The sequence below is a fragment of the Neodiprion fabricii genome, chromosome 3 (genome assembly GCF_021155785.1).
Source record: "Neodiprion fabricii isolate iyNeoFabr1 chromosome 3, iyNeoFabr1.1, whole genome shotgun sequence".
NCBI classification, from domain to species: domain Eukaryota; kingdom Metazoa; phylum Arthropoda; class Insecta; order Hymenoptera; family Diprionidae; genus Neodiprion; species Neodiprion fabricii.
Genome location: NC_060241.1, coordinates 28,956,670 through 28,977,484, shown reverse-complemented (window position 1 = coordinate 28,977,484; position 20,815 = coordinate 28,956,670). Strand labels below are relative to the sequence as shown.

The 20,815-nt window shown below is 34.8% G+C and overlaps 2 protein-coding genes across 6 annotated transcripts in view; one reads left to right on the top strand and one right to left on the bottom strand.

The window, feature by feature from the left end:
• Positions 1–2,918, bottom strand: part of LOC124177335 (beta-1,4-glucuronyltransferase 1) — a 41,747-nt gene extending 38,829 nt beyond the window's left edge. Inside the window, exon 1 of the mRNA XM_046559633.1 lies at positions 2,464–2,918. The gene's annotated coding sequence lies outside the window, so the exon portion shown is untranslated. The remainder of the gene's footprint in view (positions 1–2,463) is intronic.
• A 2,684-nt stretch (positions 2,919–5,602) lies between these two features.
• Positions 5,603–20,815, top strand: LOC124177342 (sex-lethal homolog). Of its 5 annotated transcripts, XM_046559643.1 has the most exons (7): positions 5,614–5,734; positions 7,454–7,715; positions 8,080–8,255; positions 8,419–8,532; positions 9,638–9,798; positions 17,006–17,234; positions 17,631–20,815. In XM_046559643.1, coding segments are annotated over exons 1-7 (999 nt in total). In that variant the 5' UTR covers positions 5,614–5,678; the 3' UTR covers positions 17,632–20,815. The 5 variants fall into 5 exon arrangements, with proteins under 5 accessions (XP_046415602.1, XP_046415597.1, XP_046415599.1 ...); XM_046559646.1 differs by lacking the exons at positions 17,006–17,234; positions 17,631–20,815 and adding an exon at positions 10,351–16,999 and having other exon boundaries at positions 5,603–5,734; XM_046559641.1 differs by having other exon boundaries at positions 5,612–5,734; positions 17,006–20,815.

The following is a 20,815-nucleotide window of genomic DNA, read 5'->3' as shown; positions in this document are numbered from 1 at the left end:
GTTAGTAACGTTAACGTAACGAAACGTCATAGAATAAATCATTTTACAATTTTTAAACGAATTTTAAGCAGTTGACTTTTCAAAATATGAACATGTTTTTTTTGTTATGACTTACTAGCTGAATTTCAGACAATCCTAAGGCTGCGATGTAACGATTTTCCTGAAAGTGCTTCGTGAAATTAACGTTATCAACTTCAACCTTATCCACACGGTGATTCGTTGTTTGAACGAACGCCGCAGCTGAAATAACCGCGTTCTAAAAATTTAAAGAAGCATAGATGCGTGTATAATCTTATAGATTACATAGAAATCTATAGTAGCAGACACGTGCGCGTTTCAATGTTTATTTTAAATGCATGTGTGTTCAGTGTAAATATTCCGCGGTTTAAGCAACTGGTAAAATTGGTGCCTCAATTTCCGTGTAGATTTAACAGAGAACCAAATTCTCCCACGCTTTTTGACAAAGATGACGATATCATCTGATCACGTTACAACAAATATACCATCACGTTATTTCCGGCTTACCCTTCGACGTGTTGTATTTGTTTTTATTGAACTTAATACTGGAATATATGTATGTAATTATACGGCATCATTATATCAACGGTAGTTTTTGGTAAACTGAAATGCAGTGTTTTTTTGCGTTCAAAGTGGTGTTACAGAGAAAAAAATTAACTCTGAACATATATCGACATTTTTGTCGTTTCAGTTAATAGTCCGCGTATATGTAATTGTGTAATGTGGCTATGATCACGTTGTATGAGATAAGAAATTTATTTTCTCGTCACGGTGAACTATTTGGCGGAAGGGAAAAACCGTGCGATAAGCAGCTGTGACTTTTCACTTGTTCGTTTCGGAAACGAATCGTGACAGTGAAAAATTGAACATGCAGCAGGTGTATCGGCTGAAAATTTACGAACCATTGCGGGAGAGGGATTTTTTATTTTCACGTGAACGGAATACGGAAACGCGGTGGTTCCGTGCATCAGGTAAGATCAATAAGCTTTCATTTTGGATAAGAGTTATACCGTGGCAAAAATCGATCTCTCGGGGTCAAAACTCTACCGATTGTACTATTGAAAACTGCATATAGTCTGGTCGAGAAGTGAGTTCACTGCGAAAAATCGTTAGAATGGTCATAAAAATATGGCGATTGGTGCATTGGATTCAGAATTTAAAATGATGAAACCGGTATTTTTTAATTAATCCGCCATTAAAAATTTTTTTTTTCGTTGCTTCAAAAAATTACAAATACAGCCATGTGCATCAGAGTTGTAAAAAAAATTTTTCTCTATTTATTATTGGAATTTTAAAATACTTTACCCCAAAAAATTTTTTTCATAACATTAGCCGGATTTTTCCATTTTTGATAACTTTGAAAAATCATTATAAACAAATGAAAAAACTTTTATAAACTTTTACCACTGAATCTTGTTTACTATTTATATAAGAAGAGCTCGCAAAAGAAAAAAAATTTATAGACCCATTTTTTAAACTTTTACAAGTGATTTTATGAAAAGTCAAGTCTACGAAAAATGAGTTAATTAACAATTAAATAACTTAAACGAAAATCGAGTTAAAAAATTTTTTTTTGGTAAGACTACATTCCTTCAAGTGTCTAGATAACACTATAATTTATTCAAATTTTTAAATTAATATTGAATGTTATAAAAAAATTGTTTCGTGTTGCATGCTTCGCTAGGCGGTGACGCCTGGGCACCGAAACGGCCGCGCGGAGCCCTATATTCAACGTTAAATTAAAATTATAAATAATAAAGCTAGAATTCCGGGAGTAGGGACTTTTTCATCGGAAATTTCCTCCTCTTTTAGGATCTTTTTTCAAAATTCATTTATCTTTTATATTTTTGAAATTATAGCTATAAAACGGAGACTCCCTTTTTTTCTTTTCGTTTTTTGTTTATAACAATTGAAATTTTTAATGGCGGATTAATTAAAAAATACCGGTTTCATCATTTTAAATTCTGAATCCAATGCACTAATCGCCATATTTTTAAGACCATTCTAACGATTTTTCGCCGTGAACTCACTTCTCGACCAGACTAATAATAGCTGGTGCAATTCTCACCATTTCGCCCTCTGTAAAATATTATCATTTCATTTACCAGTATATGTTAATTATATATTATGATGGCGTAAAAGTTAAACCGTAAACCACAATCATCTGATATCGCTGGTCAAGTTTTGTTACATGGAAAATTCAGTTCTCGTTAGTACGAAAAAAATATCAAAATTATTTCAATGATAAATAATATCGGTGTAAAATAATATCGATATATACGTTTCATATACATCTAATGTAAGAGATTGTTTAAATACTTTTTCTTCGATAACGTCCTGATTCGCCTTAAAAACAGGTACGTACATTTAATCCGTATTATCGATCAACGCAAAAACTGGTCGTCATTCGATGATGTAAAGAGTTGTGGGAAAGGAAGTTTTTACCTTTGATTTATTCGCACTGCAGAAGAAAGACGACGTCGTTGTACGAATGACGGTACCATGAATAAATTTTTTTTTTGTCAGTAAACGCTTTGATTGGCCCGTTAGAATCACAAGGTAAAAAATTGGAAAAACTTCATTGTTTCGCTCACATGCCACTCACTGATTGACGAGGATTGATTTCGCGCTACGTTTCAAATATATGCTTGTAGATACGTACATACGTCCTACGGTAATATGTGTACAATAAGATACGAGAATTCGGAACTGGGTTACTGTTATCGTGATTTTGAACGCCTCACGGAGCACGGCACGGGCGCCAACTACACAACTGTCAGTGTCTTTACTAATCCGAGATGCAGAGCTGACATTTCGGCCAATTTCAGAGTCAGAGCTCCGGCTCCACCACCGCGCATAACGATGCTGCATAAAAGACAGCGACTGACTGATCCTACCCTGGTCCCTAAGTATGCGTTCCTCTATATCGAATGCTGGGTGATTGGGCCAATCCGTGTTCCGGCTGCTTCGGCATACTGCGCAGGTCACTCTTGCGCAGCTCGGCCGTAGCTGACAATGAGTCGAATTTTCGAGTCTGTAATGTAATTGAAGACGGGAATTTAAAAACCGTGCAATAGTGGCGTCATTTTTTCCTTGGAATTAAAAAAAAAAAAAATTACCCAGATTTTTTTGATTCTTCTCTTCAATCCAGCCCATGCACTTGGATGTTCAAAGGAAAAATCTGTGCACGCGGTTGACTTTTGAATTTAAGCATTACCAGCGGCTAGGCAAATATTGTACTTCGGCCAAGCTTTTGAGGAACTTATGCATTTTTTCATTATCGTAGCCAGGAATTAATCATGAATCTGGCCATAGGTTTCCTGTTGACCATTTGACATTTGTCCCCTTAAATCTGTCATCGCTGCATATTTCTCGGCAAAAATTCTTCCCGCCGGAGTCATTTGTTGTATCAAACTTTACCTATTGCATTTTGTTTTTAAAATTTTGAAAAACGAAGTGTAGGGTGGAAAATTATTAATTGGTTGTTTTACGTCCATCCGAAAATCATCGTATTGTAAAACTGCTATTAATTCATTTTGAATAGCGTCAAGTGTGAGAGTATACAAATCATTGAATTTCAATCTTCACCCATTACTTTATTCACAAGACCTGCTTCAATGCTGCTTCGTTTGATCACTATTTTAGTTTAATGAATTCACGCTCATCGTAAGTTATATGCGTAAATAAACGTAGCGCGCGAGTATACGATTTTGTCGCCCTCTGTTGGCGATGTGAAGAAATATTACGTTACCGCAATCAGTACAAGCGATTCCTGCTGAACGATCCGTGGCAGCTAAACTGATCGGAACGCTGAATAAATCATATTACCAAGCGTGATATATCGCAAAGTAGCGCCCTCTCAAGAAATGTGATGCTGTAACGCTGCATGGCCTAGCTGCAGTCAGCTGCGGTAAAAGAACCGGCATTCATTTCGTAATTGCTGCTGAAAAGGTTTCAAATTGACATCGGATGCTATATTCGGGATGGTGAGGAGAATTATGCAGCCACATTCTTGAAAGGCAGAAGCCTGATTTCATGAATTCATGATCTGGGATTTGATTATATGCGACAGAGAAGTGTCGTACTAGTCGGTATAACAGACCGTTCAATTTCGCTGTTGTGGCAAATCTCGACTTGGGAGTTTCACGGGAATATTATTCGGTATGTCCCGTTCGTGATAACTTTTCGAGGAGCGAGTACGCCGAGATAATTTCGTGCGTATCCGGCTAATAGAAAAATTAGAGAATCGTAATAGGAGTCTGATGCCGAGCTATGGTATTTACTGTGCGTCATATTCTGATCCTTTCGAGTTTTTATGGAAACGTCAGTGTCGAAAGTAGAGTTGATTGGTACTTTTAATTGTACACGGACAACGATTTTATTTAAATTGTACGCCCACGCTGAATGTGACTTCATCTTCCGCCCAGTACTGTAATAAAATTATACATATATCTTCGATCCTGTCGATCAATCCCAGTGATCAATCCCCAACGAAATCGCCGCAACTTCGTAGTAACATGCGGGCCGGGTGGCACAGTTAATGCATATAGGGTATAGGACTGAAATACGGCAACGCTGTCACCAAACGTGACAACGTTTCTTCCAGTCCTCGTACGAGCTCCCCGGGTTCCTTGTCTGACCCAGAGGAATCTGTTTTTCATCCCTCTCGTGTAGCACAGAAACGTTTCTCTTAGGTTTCATTCGGTTTCTCTCACCACGCGTAGGACAGACAGAAAAAAAATGCAAAAGGCGAATCGCATTGCTTATATATTCTCGGCCCTACAAATGCAACGCCCTTGAACAGAATATGCGAATAACGAATGGAATTTAAAGTATGCACTTTTCATCCACAACAGTAAATCCAGCTTGATAATTCAATTGCCGAAATCACGGACATCCTCAAGCCCCCTACGGCACTGATGGGCACAGATTTAGGCCAACAATATGTTCCGAAATTAGCTGCAGTTGTACCGTCAGCGATCTCGCTGGGTTGTTTACGACTTTTGTGTACACCTGTAGGGCACTGCTTGTACGCTGAATCTCCTCAGTACGAGGGCAATTGAAAGATATTGCTTATCCGCTTAGGTACTACCGTGTACACGCGGTATTGAAAGTATCATAACAACTGCGTACATCATTGAAGACGGTATTTACGCTACAGATCAGCCTACACGTATTGAATATTTGCGTTCACCGCGAACGTACAATCGAAAAAAAATTGGAGTAAAAGCAATTTTCATGAATGGCGATGACTAACCATTGTCGAGGTGAGCTGGGATACGAGGGCGAGTTGTGTCGAGTATAGAAAATACACAATGCGTATTGACGAAGTTTACAGGTATTTGGATATTGACTGGAAATGCTGCGTCGCGCGACAAACGGTGCAGCCTGAGCGGCAATCAATATGAGATAAGCACGCTTGGTATGCGGTAGATTGTTCTACAAAAGGATTCTCTGCACTTCGACATGCTCGAAATGCAGTTTGATTCTACCACCACGCCGTTTAGACGAGACCCTGGGACTGCGAACTGCATTGGAAGAGATTCGGAGGTTCCCGAGCAGTCGCAGATAATCCGAATGCAGCACTGCGCCTGGGAAGCCAGATAAAACAAAAAGAATCCGACACTGCGGCAAATAATTATGTGCAGCGGAAATTCAAAATGGACGGATTCTACCAAAAGCAGAATTCGGACAACTACGTAAACCAACATACAAGGTAATGTAAATCGATATTTGGCCACTTATTTTACCTGTGTGGATAATAGAGGCGTTTAAAAAAAAGTATAAAAATTTATAGCTTGTCAGATAATTTTCAATTTTATCTACATTACTGCATTATTTCGCGTCGACAACGAGAAATGTAAATATTGGGTGGGTTTTTATTTGTAAATTACCTTCGCTATCAATTTTTTTTTTTTTATATAATTCATTTATTTTTCTTAATGTTTATATATTTATTTATTTCGTTGCGAATAACGCATTCGTTAAAAAATAACAATTGATAAAGCACGCTGGCAGTTTCCTGTTGTCCCTATCGCCGTTATCGTGTATAAAATAAGTCTATTACAAAAAAAAAGTGTCGTACGTAATACGTATTCACCGGCTGCGGTTTAATAACCAGAGCAGTGTAAAGTAGGGAAAAAAAAAATTTAACCACCGCGAGGTGACCTGCGATGTTCACAGGTTCGACTTGGAACGCAAGGTACGCGATATCTCCATAGGTACATACATACATACATGCATGCATGCATACGTAAATTGCACCCGGGTAACGCGTCTCCGGTACTGCTAACGCTGACCGAGCCGGTGATTGAAATTGATTATTTATTGCCATCGGCGGGCGTTGCGTTTCCCCGCGTTGCTGCCTTGCCGTGGCTCATTCCGTTGTGCGCGGCAGCGACAAACGGCGGCTGGCTGGCTTGGCGCGTCGAACCGACCCAACCGACCGACCAGCCGACCGTACGATAGGCACGGCGCAGAGAGGAAGCGGCATTGTGAGGGGAAGGGGGATTGGCGAGTGGGGGGGAACAAGGGAGGGAGGAAGGGGCGAGACGGGGGAGACGCCGACGATTTCGTGGCGTGCAACGAGTCGAGTCCCCGGCTTGCCGCTCTGCTCCAGTGTCGACATGGCGATGAGTTGTTAGGATTTCTGTTCGCTTTGTCAGCTCGTATCTCGCGTACACGAACCAGTTCGTCGTTGGCGGTTGTAATTTTGAATTGGTTATTCCAAATTTTAACGTAAGAGGGTGTGCGGCTGGATAGGGGAGAAGATCGACCAGCTGAGTTTTGGTCGCCGAATTATTCGCAGTTCTGTGTCGGCTCTCCGCGAGAAAGGTTCACTCGACGCTTCGCTCCTGACTCTCTGCGGGTCTTGGTGTTAACAGTTCAGTGCAACGGCTAGCCTTAATTACGATCGCCAGTGTTATATAATTCTGGTTGTTAATTACGCTAATTTAACGTGATAAAAAGCATTTTTACCTGCTTTTTAACACCGGGACTTATCACCCAAGCGTCGTAAGGTACGTCACTTCTTTGTTCTGACAGATTTACTTTGTCGCTAAAATGACATCGCAATTTTGGTTGATATATATATATATTTCTACGTAGTTTTACAAGTGGTAGTTCTATGTACATGGCGATATATTATATACGTGTACATTTTATTTTTAATTTTGTTTCCGCGTTACTCTAGGTCGGGTAAATTTTACTCCGAAGTTGTTGTTTAGTTGAATTTTTCTGATAGTTTTCGATTCCCTCGTTCAGTTATCATTATTTTCGTTTGTTTTCCCACACAGGTTCGGGCAACATGTTGTCAGATATTTATTTTATATTTGTTTTAACATTTAAAACTATTATGGCTATGCGAGGAACAGAGGTAGTAACACATTTGTTTATATTTTTTGTATTTGCTGATGGTATCGATTGGCGATATCAGTTGGACCTCGCAGCCATCAGTTGACGCTCAGCCCTCGCTTCATCAATCGGCGTTACAAAACCCTACCGAATATTCGACTGCAGCTGGGCGTGATTTTGCACGCTATCGCAAAATGACCGACTTTGATCAGCCCAAGTCCGATGAACCCCGAACAAATCTCATTATCAATTATCTACCCCAAAGCATGACTGAAAAAGAACTCTACAGTATGTTCGTTACCATCGGACCAGTCGAGTCTTGTAGGGTCATGAAGGACTACAAGGTAATTCATCTCTACGTATCTTAACGCATCATTTTATTCGATCCAACATTTAAAGTTAAATATTTCAATTCTACAAATGAGCCGAAATTTCCCAAGTTTGCCTGTGTATCGTTGTAACTAAACAATCGCGTGTCTTATATCCGCAATTCTATAAAAGACAACTAATCTGAAATATATGGTTGGTACGTTGCTGTTAATTTATTCTGGAATGATATTGAAGAAGCTGTTTGAGAAAGAAGATTAGCCATAAAATTTTTGATTTATATGAATGTAATTTCTAACTATTGTATTGGCAAATGTTTTCCACTACTGTTGTTTCCAAAATGAGTCGTGTTTGATAAGTGTACCTTTGTTCTTATCGTAGACGGGGTACAGTTATGGGTTTGGATTTGTCAACTATGCAAAGGCGGATGATGCTGCAACGGCAATTGCGACGCTCAACGGATTGCAAGTTCAAAATAAACGACTCAAAGTTTCCTTGGCCCGACCTTCCGGCGAAGAGATTAAGGAGACCAATCTCTATGTGACCAATCTTCCGAGGTATTTATATTCAAATTTGCATTGAAATTGATACTCTTCAAGTGCACATATGATTTCATTATATTTCATGCAAGTTTATTTTACCATTATTCTTGAGATGAAACAGCATTACCTTTGTGATCTCAATATTTTAATAATCTCTTTTTCTCGTGTCTTTTTACAGAAACATAACTGAGAGTCAGATCGACAACATATTTAGTAAATATGGGCAAATTGTTCAAAAGAATATCCTGAAAGACAAACTTACAGGCTTGCCACGTGGAGTTGCATTTGTCAGGTAAATACATCACGGTTAATTATTTTACAGATTAATGGGATCTGAATTCAGTGTGAACCAATAAAAAGTAAATCGTTTACAAAAACTTTGATAATCGGTAACTGTGCAAGGTGCCTAGCAAAACTTTCCACACCGTGTTCGTATTTTGTCAATTGTTTTTTTGAAAATGTGAGGCATTTATCTTGACTCAACTTCAACGGAAATGAGCACTGCACCTAAATTTAGTTCTTGGCTCTAGCAAGATTCATGATGATGCAGTCATAGCTTTGTTATTGTAGAATATACTAATGGTCTTGGCAAATGTTGGTGGCAAAACTGAATAACATAAGTAGATTTTATTCTCGGAAATACACGCTATTTTTCGTGAAGTATTCTGAAAGCTGATTTTACACGTAATTATCGAATATTAAGTGTGTTCGAATCCTGTGAAAAAGTATAATATTAGTGACATATCTCTGCTTGCATTAAATGTTTCTTAAAAGCTTAGTTGACATTTAATCACAGTCTCAACTGCAATTGTGGTACTAGTTATGAACATAATTCTTTGTTACGGTGGTAGCTAACGAGGCTGAAGTCAGCAGCCAGAATTATCAGTCAAACGTTTTCTTGTTCATTCGAATTAGGTAGTGAAGTCCGAAAATCGAAATTGTGCGACACATCTTGAATCCCTGATACTTTTATATATTAATTATGAAAATAAAACTGAACTTCATTTTTCTATTTTCAAAAACTTTAACACGTTTGTCTGCCAACTTTGGCTGCTAGCTTCAGCATCATTGGTAGCTAAAGGCAATTTTGTGTGTTGCAAATGTATCACAAAGTTTGCAGAATATATTTTTAGAGTTTTGTACTCTGAACAGTAAAGCTATTCGAAATAAAATCTTGATCGCATTGATGTAAACAGGTGTATTAGATCGCAGTAAATGCAACATTACGTAATTTTTCTTGCGAATCATTAATTTGTTGAACAGCGAATGCGAAAATAGATTTCTTTCATATCCATAAGTAAATTATATAATCCTTTGCAACAAATGAGAGCTCAGGTTGAAAAAAATATTTATCTTTGGTTTGAATGCTGTGTTGACGTAAAATTTAATTTTCTTAGGTTTGACAAACGTGAAGAGGCTCAGGAAGCAATTAATGGTCTACATGGGACGATACCTGAAGGAGGCTCTGAACCTCTCTGTGTCAAAATTGCTGAAGAACACGGGAAACAAAAGGCCGCGTATTATGCTGGCTGGCAGGCAGGCTACAACCAAAGTCGGGGTAAGTGCAATATCTCAACAGTATTTGGTATTTATTTGTCTGATTTTCGTCATCCGAGAGCAAAGAAAAAAAATGAAGAATAGAAAAAGAATTAAAATTTCCACCATACCGTTTTATTATCAACATATGTGCGCACGGTCAATGCAAATTAACAAGGAGCATCAAAACTGCAAAATTTTCAATTTTGATCGGTCACAATGGCAACAAACAATTAACTTTGCTATCAGGTACGGAATACAAACATGTTACACCTATTGCGTCGTAAATGAAAATTTCTTAATTCTCATATTTCATTACGTACTCAATATCTTTAGCCAATAAACTTGTCCGGTACTACATTTTGTTTAAGTGATTGTGCTTAGTTTCTTTGTAAAGTTTGCTTAAGAATTATTTGTGTTAATTCCATTTTTAATAACTTTATGGTTCCCTTGTATCTTAATCATATGATATGACCTGCATAGTTATGGATGTGTAGAAGGTTGACTCACCGCATTGTTACAATGTGTGTGTATTTTGAATGAACAGTTTTCTAACCATTAACTGTTTTACCAGATAAGATGACCGCCTCAAGGTCCGACTCTAATGGCTTCTCGCACTCGCTTTTAGAATAAACCCCCTTCACTTGTTTTTTTGGGATTGTTCATTTTCATGCAGCTGCCGGTTATAGCTCTCCAGTGCTTTCCTTTGTTTTTTTGTTTTGAGTTTTAATTGGCTAGTTTTTTTTTTCTTTGTTTTTTTTTTATACTACTTAATTGTGAATACGGTTGATAAAGAGAAGATATAAGTATGTAAGGACTTTGAAAGTTTAAAAGAAGAAAAAGACGAAAACAATTGAGCAACTACATTTCGTCCAAACATTATGTACTACGCATATCCCAAAAATTCTTGTTGATTAAGCACTAAATTTTGAAGAAGAAACTCCATATATAATTAGTAAAAGTGTTGTGTTGAGTGCATCATGAACCATGATAAATGCATAGAATTTTGTTTGACTAACATTCAGATGGTATGCAGTTGTTCATATTTTTTTTTTTTTTGTGTTTGTATTTAGTATTTCTTTGTTATGATATAATTATTGTAACAGCTTTTGTTTATCATTACTATTATGATGCAATATCGATACATATATTATCTTAGGTATTATATAATTGGTATTGTAATTATTTCCATATCTGAAATACACCTTACGTGATTACTACATAGGCTTCTACTTTCCACCTCTTCCTTCAGGATAAATAATGTTCTATCGTACTGAATAGCAAAAGCATTCTGATAATATTAGTCGAATTAAAGTATATTTCTTCTCTATTTGGTATACATATTGGTTGGATCATTATTTCGATCATAATTTAAGTGGTGCTTATCTTTTACGCGCATGGCTGCCTGCTGCACTGCAGTTGATTACTCGACTCGAAACTAAATTAGCATTTCTGTTTAATGCCTACCGAAGGAGAATGTTTGTATGCCGCCAAGAAAAAGGCATATCAGTATTAACTGTGGTAGCTTATATCTAAAAATCAATTTTGTCAAGATGGATCAACATTCTTATTTGTCGTTGATTAGGGTATTTCGCACTATGTCTATGTACCAAATTATTGTTACATACTTCGGTCAAGTGTAAACACTGGAGCTTTTTCCTCTCAGCATAAATTATAACATTTGATTTTTGAAAACAAGTCGAATTTTGTCATTTCAATGTGACTGCTCTTGGTATTAATTGAAGTAGCTTATGGATAGAGTATAAAATTTTGGTAATCAATACCTTTAAATTTTTATCTGGATTTCAAACACTATAGTTATCACTCAGTCAATGTAATTATTGCCTTCTGCACTAATCCAAAATGCGTTTCACAATACATACATGCACTGAACTTCACATGTTTCTATAAATATTTGAATTCAGATTTAAAAATAATTTTTGTATCTTTCAGATATCATTTTAAATTTGTTTTTGAATTTCGAAAAGATTTTTATCGAGAATGCTAGTTTCCAAGGAGACAGGCAAGCAGAATGGTTACGATGTTAATAGAATGAACAGTTAATGGTTCATTTCCCAGTTGTTGATTAACGACGCACATTTTTTGCTTTACCAATATCCAGTAAAGTGTAAATTCATGATTACAAATGTATGTTGATGCAGCTTGCCATTTGTTTGCCTCAATTTCACTGTTATAGATTGTAATAAATCTAAAGGATTTTGTGTTAGATTATTGTCCAGATGCACATTGTACTTAATAGGCAATGGACAATGCTGCAAATCATGAAATATGTCTCCTTGGAGTGTACATTCATCAGAATGCTGTTAATTCCTGAAATAATATGAAACGACACGTTCATGATCAATTGTTCGCAGTGTTTATTCTCATGTTGTATCCCTTGTAAATTTGGTTTTGCATATACTGACGAGTAAACTGTCATCTTTTACCTAACACTGTTAGAAAAAAAAAAATTCAAATCCACGCAGTGCATCGAGCGCGTATCAATCAAAATTACCACTAATTTCGGAAATTTTTAATTCGTGTAAATACTTGACCATCTTGTGATGCATTCATGGTTACAAATATGATTTATTTCAAGTCAAAGCCTTTTTGCTCTTGTCATCTTGCTTACAGTCCCTTCCAATATGTAATTCCAACAATTTGTCACACACTCTTTCTTTTTTTGAAACAAGAAGGTAAAAATATCTTGGCTATAGCTTATGGATTTGCGTTCGTTTTCAATTGTTCTCTTTGTATAGACTTCAATCTATTAGTTCTACACATGTAAAGTAATTTTATTTGCTTTGCGAATTTGGAAAATTCTAGTGTCACCCATTTTGATTGATAATACTGCGCGAACAGGGTACGTCCAAAAACAAATAGAGCAGATAAACGATGAAATACCCTATGGTATCGCCAGTTTGAGAAGAGATATTACATTATAACAATTACAGAAAACCGAACGAAGGCAAAAGCATTGCGAGTGTACCAAATTTGCTACCAGTATGGTACAAATTGGAAATCAAGATAGATATTTATGATATTCCAAAATATATATTATAACACAATTCTGCCCTTTTTACTAATTATTGTTCATACTATCTCTACTTACAAAATCATAATGAAATGTTCCGAGTTAATGTTAATTGAGCTCAAAGATAATCAGACTATTCTATATCAATAACCAGAGTAATTCACCATGATATCTGATGGGATTTTAAGTATTTAATATAAAAATTTATCGACAACCTTTACAGCGCACAAGCTGAGGCTATTGCCTTGCTTGCTTAGATTACTGAACAGTATTTTTGATTGTTATAATATTTTACTGTTTTATCTTAAATATTATCTTGTCACTAATTGTAAGATTTCTGACATTCAAGGTGGATGAGTTTGTTACGGTGATGTTGTTAAATTTAAATTCTTTGTCTCAAAGAACAAATTTTTACTTTCAACTACACATTGAGTCACTTACAAGCAACTTTGATGCAATCAATTTCATTTCGTGCTGCATGGAAACGAAGCTCAAGAAATGACCACAGTTACTGTTTTGTGTAAATGAAAAATTAAATCAGTAAAGTCCACCTTGTCGGCGCATAGAATTTTAGATTTGTAGAAGTTACTTCAGACTATCTAAAAATATCTAGGAATCTAATATTGCGAATGTTTCCTCGTATTTAACCTATTCTTAAACATAATCAGTATAATAGTAAAATTGGTGCTCAAAATTAAATACATCGTGATTAGGCTAGTTTGATCTAAGAGTCTAGTGTTATTGGGGAAGAACTGATTTAGTTAATAAGTTTGTCAAACGTTTTGTTTCGACATGCTTATCTTATAATCCGATGGGAAGTTGTGTTTGGAATATTTTACGTGGTCGCAGTGTTTCTTTCTGCGTGTATTAACTAACAAGGAGGCTTCTATTATCATACCCGTTTAATTTTTATCCTGTAAAATGCACGAAAAAAACTCTACAACATTATTAACCACGAGAATTAACGATTAACGCTAACAGGATAAAACTTTTCTCCTCTGTATCTTTGTTAGTTAAAACACATTCTCCATAGGATTGCCAATGAAGTAGTTCTTGTAAATATGGTGTCAAATATAAAAATAAAATAACGTAAGTAGTGATGTAAGGATGAAATAATTGAGGTTTTGAAAACTTGATATGGTGAATGGAAGCAACCCTGAAAGTTTGTAGTGTTAACAATGGCTGTGATAAGGATAATTGTTCATTTCCATTAGGGAGAAAAAATATAGTGGCTCGAAAGTGAAGTTTAACAGTTTATTGCACAATCATTTGTTCGTCACGTAAAATGGCATTCACTGAACTTCATTGCTATTATCTAGACGTTTGGTTAGTATAATATCAACGACTTGGGAAATATTGAAACCTATAATCATTTTTTAATTCAGCCGTAGAGTTACTTTTCAAAAAAAGTTTTTCATTTTAAACAGTTACGTCCTCGTACTGTCACCATGTTAAGAACACAGAACCTGTGAAGTAAGATTCATTCATTTTACTTGTTTCAATTATCCACTACTTCTGAATATCTGAAAACATTTAGGTTTTATTCAACTGAGGTGAAACATATATTATTGGTTTAGAGGAGTTGCCTGTTTAATCATTGAACTAGGCACTTTCGTGAGTTTTCTCTCTACGATTATGGAATTTTAATCAAGGATGCTTATCGGTATTTGCACTCCTTCTAACATTTTATCTTTTGTTTTACCTTCAAGATATTTTCTGGTTACAGCATTTTAGTCGTAGTTTGAAGTACTTGTATTTATTAGATATTATTGTTAAAAGAACATCGGTACGGATTGCTTATTTGTCCACGCCCATTGATATTTTTCCTCAGGGTATTGGCAGTTTCAATTCAGTATTATTTTTATTACTAAAAGTCACGTTGAAACCGTGTGAACCATACTTTATTCACCAGTGACGTATTGCTGGGTCTTTTCATTTATTGGTGCCCCTACATTAACGATTAACAAAATTCTGTGTACTACGGAGTATTTCTAAAGATTTATTCTCGTATCGAGAATTGTTTCTCTGAGTTCTCAGTTACTGAAAACATGGATATATCAAAGTTGTGTATAATTGTTCCTGAGTTATGTTCTCGATACCTTTGATGTTCCAACCATGTTTGAGCCTGTGACACTCGGTGTTGATTAAATTGAAACGGACAGTTTTTCAAACTGATAGATTCTTGTAATGCTTAGAGAATTGGCGAAGTAAAAATAACAAAAATTTAGAGAAATGCCTGATATAATATCATTTATAGCCTCCAATAATATATTCAAATTTTCTTTTTCTTCTATAAACTTGAACTCAACTGAACTAAAATATTAAAGTAAACAATAAATTCATTATAAATACATTAATATACCAGAAATGGTCTGTGCAATTGTTTATATACGTACATGTTGTTGAGTGTTGAATAAAATTGTGAATTGTACTTATTTGTGCTGGCAATTTTCGATTGCTTCAGTTTTGTTATAGTAGGTCTTAAAGATATCTGATGAGATACTCAATTTTTGTCGGTATTACTTTCTCATAGATTAATTTTTCAAAAAAATTTCCAGGGCAGAGAATATTTGCCTAGATGAATTAGAAACGCGTTTTTAAATCTATAACGTTCCCCAATGTTAACAGAAGACGTGTATCGTGTTACTTATTTCTCTTTAATTAAACTATTACAAATAGAATATTGCTTTCTCTATGAACCTGATGTCCCGACGCTTTTGGATTGCAACGTGGTGTCATTTTTTTAAAGCATAACTTGACTATTTTTGTTCGTAATTATTCAGCTTACAAAAAATATGTTTAGAATTTATTTACCAATACAGCATGCGATGTTCTTATCACTGCTGAGTTCAATAAATGCCATATTGACGCAATAACCTACGGTTTTGTGTTTTTTTTTCTCTTAAAACTTTTCTGTAGTAATAACAATTTTGAATCACACACAGTATAAATATTAATTTATAAAGATTTGTGGTTCACTGTTTTGCAATGATCACCGATTATTCTACACAGTAGACACCACTGAAAAATCACTTATAGTTGATTGAGTACGCGATACATGTGTTAGAATTAGATGCTAAAATTTAACATCGAATACCAAGTTTGACACAATGTTCACGTGTTTATTCACACGTTCACATTGCATCCAAATCTCGTAATTCTTGTTCCAGTGTTTGAGTAATAAACCTATTGAAATTGATAAATCAAATATCAAATATTTTGAAGAAAGCAGCTTTGTGAATTACGAGTCTATTTAATTCGTTGTAACATTTGATAGGTAATAAAACTTGTTGCAAATTCAACCAATGAGTGAAACATATACTTTTCAATAATATTGAATTGTATAATGAATTCATGACAATTTAAACTATAACCACAATTTATTTCCTAAAAATTATTTGATGTCAGATAGGTCATAATAAAACATATTGTTCTAAGTATTAGAATGGGTTGCTTTTAAATCTCTGGAAGGATTAACATTACGAAATTTTGTAGAGCATTAATTATTAAGGAACATTCATATTGTAAAAGCCACTGTCTTTGTCAAGGCTAGAAAATTTATGTATAGTATGTATACCATAATTTGAAATTCCGAATCAGATAGATACGCTAGTATTTGTGTACACTTGACAAATGGTAAGAAAAATGTGTGGTTGCAATAGTGTACCTAGCATAATCATCGAGCATTTTATATGATGAATAAACTTACCAAGGAATATTTTGACGCATTTTAGAAAAAATGTATAATGAAAAACAATTGTATTATATGATGAACTGCTCGAATGTGACCATTGGTTTAAAACTGTAAACATCAAATAACTATCAAGTGATCAATGCACACGTTTAGCACTAATTTATATGTTTTTACAGAACGGTTTAAAAATTACCTACATCTTTTTTCCCCCCATCTACAGCAATAGGCTTGAACAAATATTCCAATCACTTTTGTCACATCGAATTGTTTTGAATAAGTTGAATCCACACAACGCTTATTGGGCGCTGATCTCCTTTTTCTGTAGTGTAAGAGTGAAGAACATCATTTTATGTGATCGAAACTGTTTGGAATTAGTTTCAAGCCTATCTATTCAAGACTTGGATTCGTCTCAGTGAAAGTTTGACGTTACGGGTAACATAGCAATTGGAATTTGATTTTTTTTTTTTTTTGTAAGAGTAGGGTGTGTTCCTTGGCTTTCAGGTGGAAGTCGAGGCGGACGAGGCGGTAGCAGCAGCGGGTCAGGTGCTACTATGACTGGATCTAACGGACCAGGAGTGCTGGGGAGAGGAGGGAGCTTTGCGCCGAGAGGCGGACACCATACAGGAGGATTCATTGGTGGGGGTCCTGGTGCCATGCGGATGGAAAAGATACACCCGCATCGGTTCAATCCTATAGGAATGGGCGGAGGCTACGTGCAACCTCATTTCTGGTGATCTGCTATAACAGAATATTTACTGTAATCAGTTTAGGTTTGCTATGGCATTCTATTTACAACAATAATCAATTACCCTAAGATCATTGTCCTGGTTTAGATGATTCAACAGTTGTTTCAAGTTTTAGTGTTTACTGATTAAGAAGATGTTGTTTGTTGTACATTTCATTTTAAATTTCACCGACTTTGAGCATTGGATTTTAATCGATTTAGCTTAAGATGGTGTTACCATGATAGGTAGGCCAAGGGTATATGCATAAATTGAATAGCCATGTGCAGTTCCATAATTTACATAGTTAGTTGTAAAGTTCGATTATCGTGCGGCTTTCGCTGCTTCATAATCCATGGTTTAATATACCTAATAATATTTTTTTTTTTTTCAATTTCACACAGAATTCTAACAGCTCAGCGTAACGAGGAAGGAAAATAAACACACAGTAATCTTAGTTTACTTTTAATAGAAAATTTCACATGAATCTTAAAATTTTAGTTTTGTTTTCCTAAATGTCATGTCCAATAAAAGTGTGTCGAACATTTGATCTAAGAATATGTGCATGTAAGTGCTATTTTTGAATCAATTGTTGCTATATTTTAATAAAAAAATTTTAATCCTAACTGCAAAAAGTGAAAACTTACCCTCACAGTATCATAACTACGTATTTATTGCAAGTCACGCAACTTTTTGAGTGATCGTTTGATTGTCCGACCAATAATCAATTTATCCAACAGACACAAACATGAATAATATTCCGTCTTAGATGGCTTTCAAACTGCATAATGAATGAATAGTGGCGAGGATGAAATGCTTTTAGTTTCGTTATCATTTATTAACTAGCAAAGATTATAAACAGAAATGACAGACGGTTTTTCAGCTTTGCTAAATCTATGTTATTCTCAGATGAAAGATAAAAGTTGTATTCACGCAATTAATTAGACATGATTTTCTCACCTAAGCTTACCTAATGTGCAAGGAAAATGAAACAATGTACCGTTTCTACACAGAGAGTTATGTATTTGTGCATTGACTCTTGGTCTCCTTTGTTTATTATAATTTAGTTTGGCTGTAACAACGAAATGTACAAGTGAAAACTATGACACAGCATTGTACAAGCCTGACTGTGTGTTTCACTGAAAATAATTTGTTCGACAATGAGAAGTTGAGAAAAAGTATGATCCTGCATGTGTTCAAATATCTCTTGGCACATGTCGTAAATTTGCGAATAAATCGAAATTACAATTACTGGTGGATTCTTATCCCCGTATATTACTGTAAGAAGCGTAAATTTGGTATATAATAATTGTAAATAAAGGCTCCTCAACTACAGTTGCGGAATAAGCGCAGTTCATTTAATGAAACACTTGGAGATGAAATTGGCACTTTGTCAACTAAGCTACGTCAATGCAGCGATGTGACATTGATATAAAAAATGAAATAAAAAAAACATCAAAAAAATATTGATTAATCGCATTGCTATTTTGTACTCCTGAAGAAGCGAACTCGTATTGAAAAAATGTAAAATTCATCTTAAAATTGATGTCCCGTCAATAGTGCCAGAAATTAGCTTATCTACTTGGTTGATGAATTCTACTCTAGTAATTTCTTGATTAATAAAATCATTAAATCTCTCTTTGAGATCTCTTTTTTTTTAATATTGATATCTATATATTGCAGATTACTGTTCAGAGTCTTTACCAGACTATATTGAATTATATAGTCAAACTATTTATCAAAAACTGGCATTTACGCCTGATTCAAATCATATTTCAAAAATCACCCAATTGGTAGTGATTAATAGAGAAAATGGAATGAGTTAGAGAGTAAAAATGATCACTTCTACTTTGTTTCCATCATTTTCCAGTATAATAGAATATGTACCATTGTCATTGATACCTTCCATGAAATGTAACGAACCGTTCATTTTTTTATAATAATGAATTCTTACTCGCCATGATAAGTATTGATTCGTGTTATTTCAGAATTTAATATTAATGAAAATTATTTCCACAAAATATGAATTTGTATAATTAATTGTCAATATTCGAGTCAGAGGCTTAGACAAAAAATTGCATTGAATTGGAATTCTTAGATGAACTTGAATTTGATTTCACAAGTTCAGTTGGAAGTACAGTAGATTTCAATGAAAGAGCTGATATAATTTCCTGGATAATTACATAGAAAAGCAGCGAAGGTTAATATCTCAGTAGGGACATTTCTAATCAAATGTATTTCTGGTATGTCCAAACAAACTATTGCTGTTTTACTTGGCCCTAGTTTACCTGGGAAATAATATTACGATGTATTGAAAGATAGTCATGTGACCTCCGGCATACAAAATATACATATTATACCTGTATTTATGTTCTCATCTATTTGTTTAGTAATTTTGTGGATTTATGTTCATCCATTGTTTGACCAAAAACCTTTAGTATGTTGATCTGAAATACCCATTTTGGTTTGCTTACTTTGCTCATGATTTTTGCAGCATCATTATAATACTTTTTTGGTAGTACCATATGATTCAATTGCCTTGAACCTGCTTCTTTTCAAAGTAGGAGTATTCTTGAAGTAAATCACAATAGGTAGAACAATCAAAAATAATTTCAAAAATCAGTTTATAAAAGAAGTCCCACTTTAAGACCTTAGAAAAAGGAGACTGAATTCATTTCATAAAATGAAAAGTTAATGAATAAATTTTAAATATAGTATAAGTTTTGCGTAGCTTTTACTTTTTACGTATTAAATGAAAGAAATGTTTCTTTTTAAATGAACTATTATATTATGTACAATTAGATGTAATGTTATTTAAATCACTTGTGTGCAATTTGAAATATTTGATATACAGGAAATCTTAATACGTGAACAAAAAAAAAAAAGTAATAGAAAATGCAGCCAATACTTGTATTGACTCTATGACACCAACTAAAATTTTGAAAGACCTGTACAATATCAAACATGATTCAATAAATCAATCTTCAAACTAAGTAATTATATTCACAAATCATTCGAAAATTATATGTGTTATCTGTAGTTTCTCTGAATGTTTTGCGTTTATAATGGTGGAAAAAGGAAAAAGAAGTTGAATACAAATTAAAGTAGAAATTAGAAATCAGGTTTATATTTTTCACATGCTTAAATGACTTAGGAGTTTTAGTTTATTCGCAGTGAGGTAGCATAGTGATAAATAATATCAAAGGTTAACAAAAGGTTTATTCGGGTATTTGATCATAATTTTCCAGTTATTATCCCTTCAATATCATTTTATGAAAACGGAGTAGGTATGTAATTCGTAGCATGGAAATACGTGTTTATCCGCTTGAAATTAGGTTATAAGCATATATATACTCGATTATGTACCACATTTCACATGTAAATTAAACGAACTTATGGGGTATTCGACACGAAACGCGATAGGTTTCGGCCGATGGTCAGCGAACGTGACGTCCGGCCAGAATCTTATTCCTTACTACCTTGTGAAGAATCTTCTATAGTTTTGAGTCCCAAATAATTCTGGAGTCCCCGAAAATCGTGATTCAAGAATGTTGCTTAGGCTCTACTCGATTCACTTATTAAACATAGT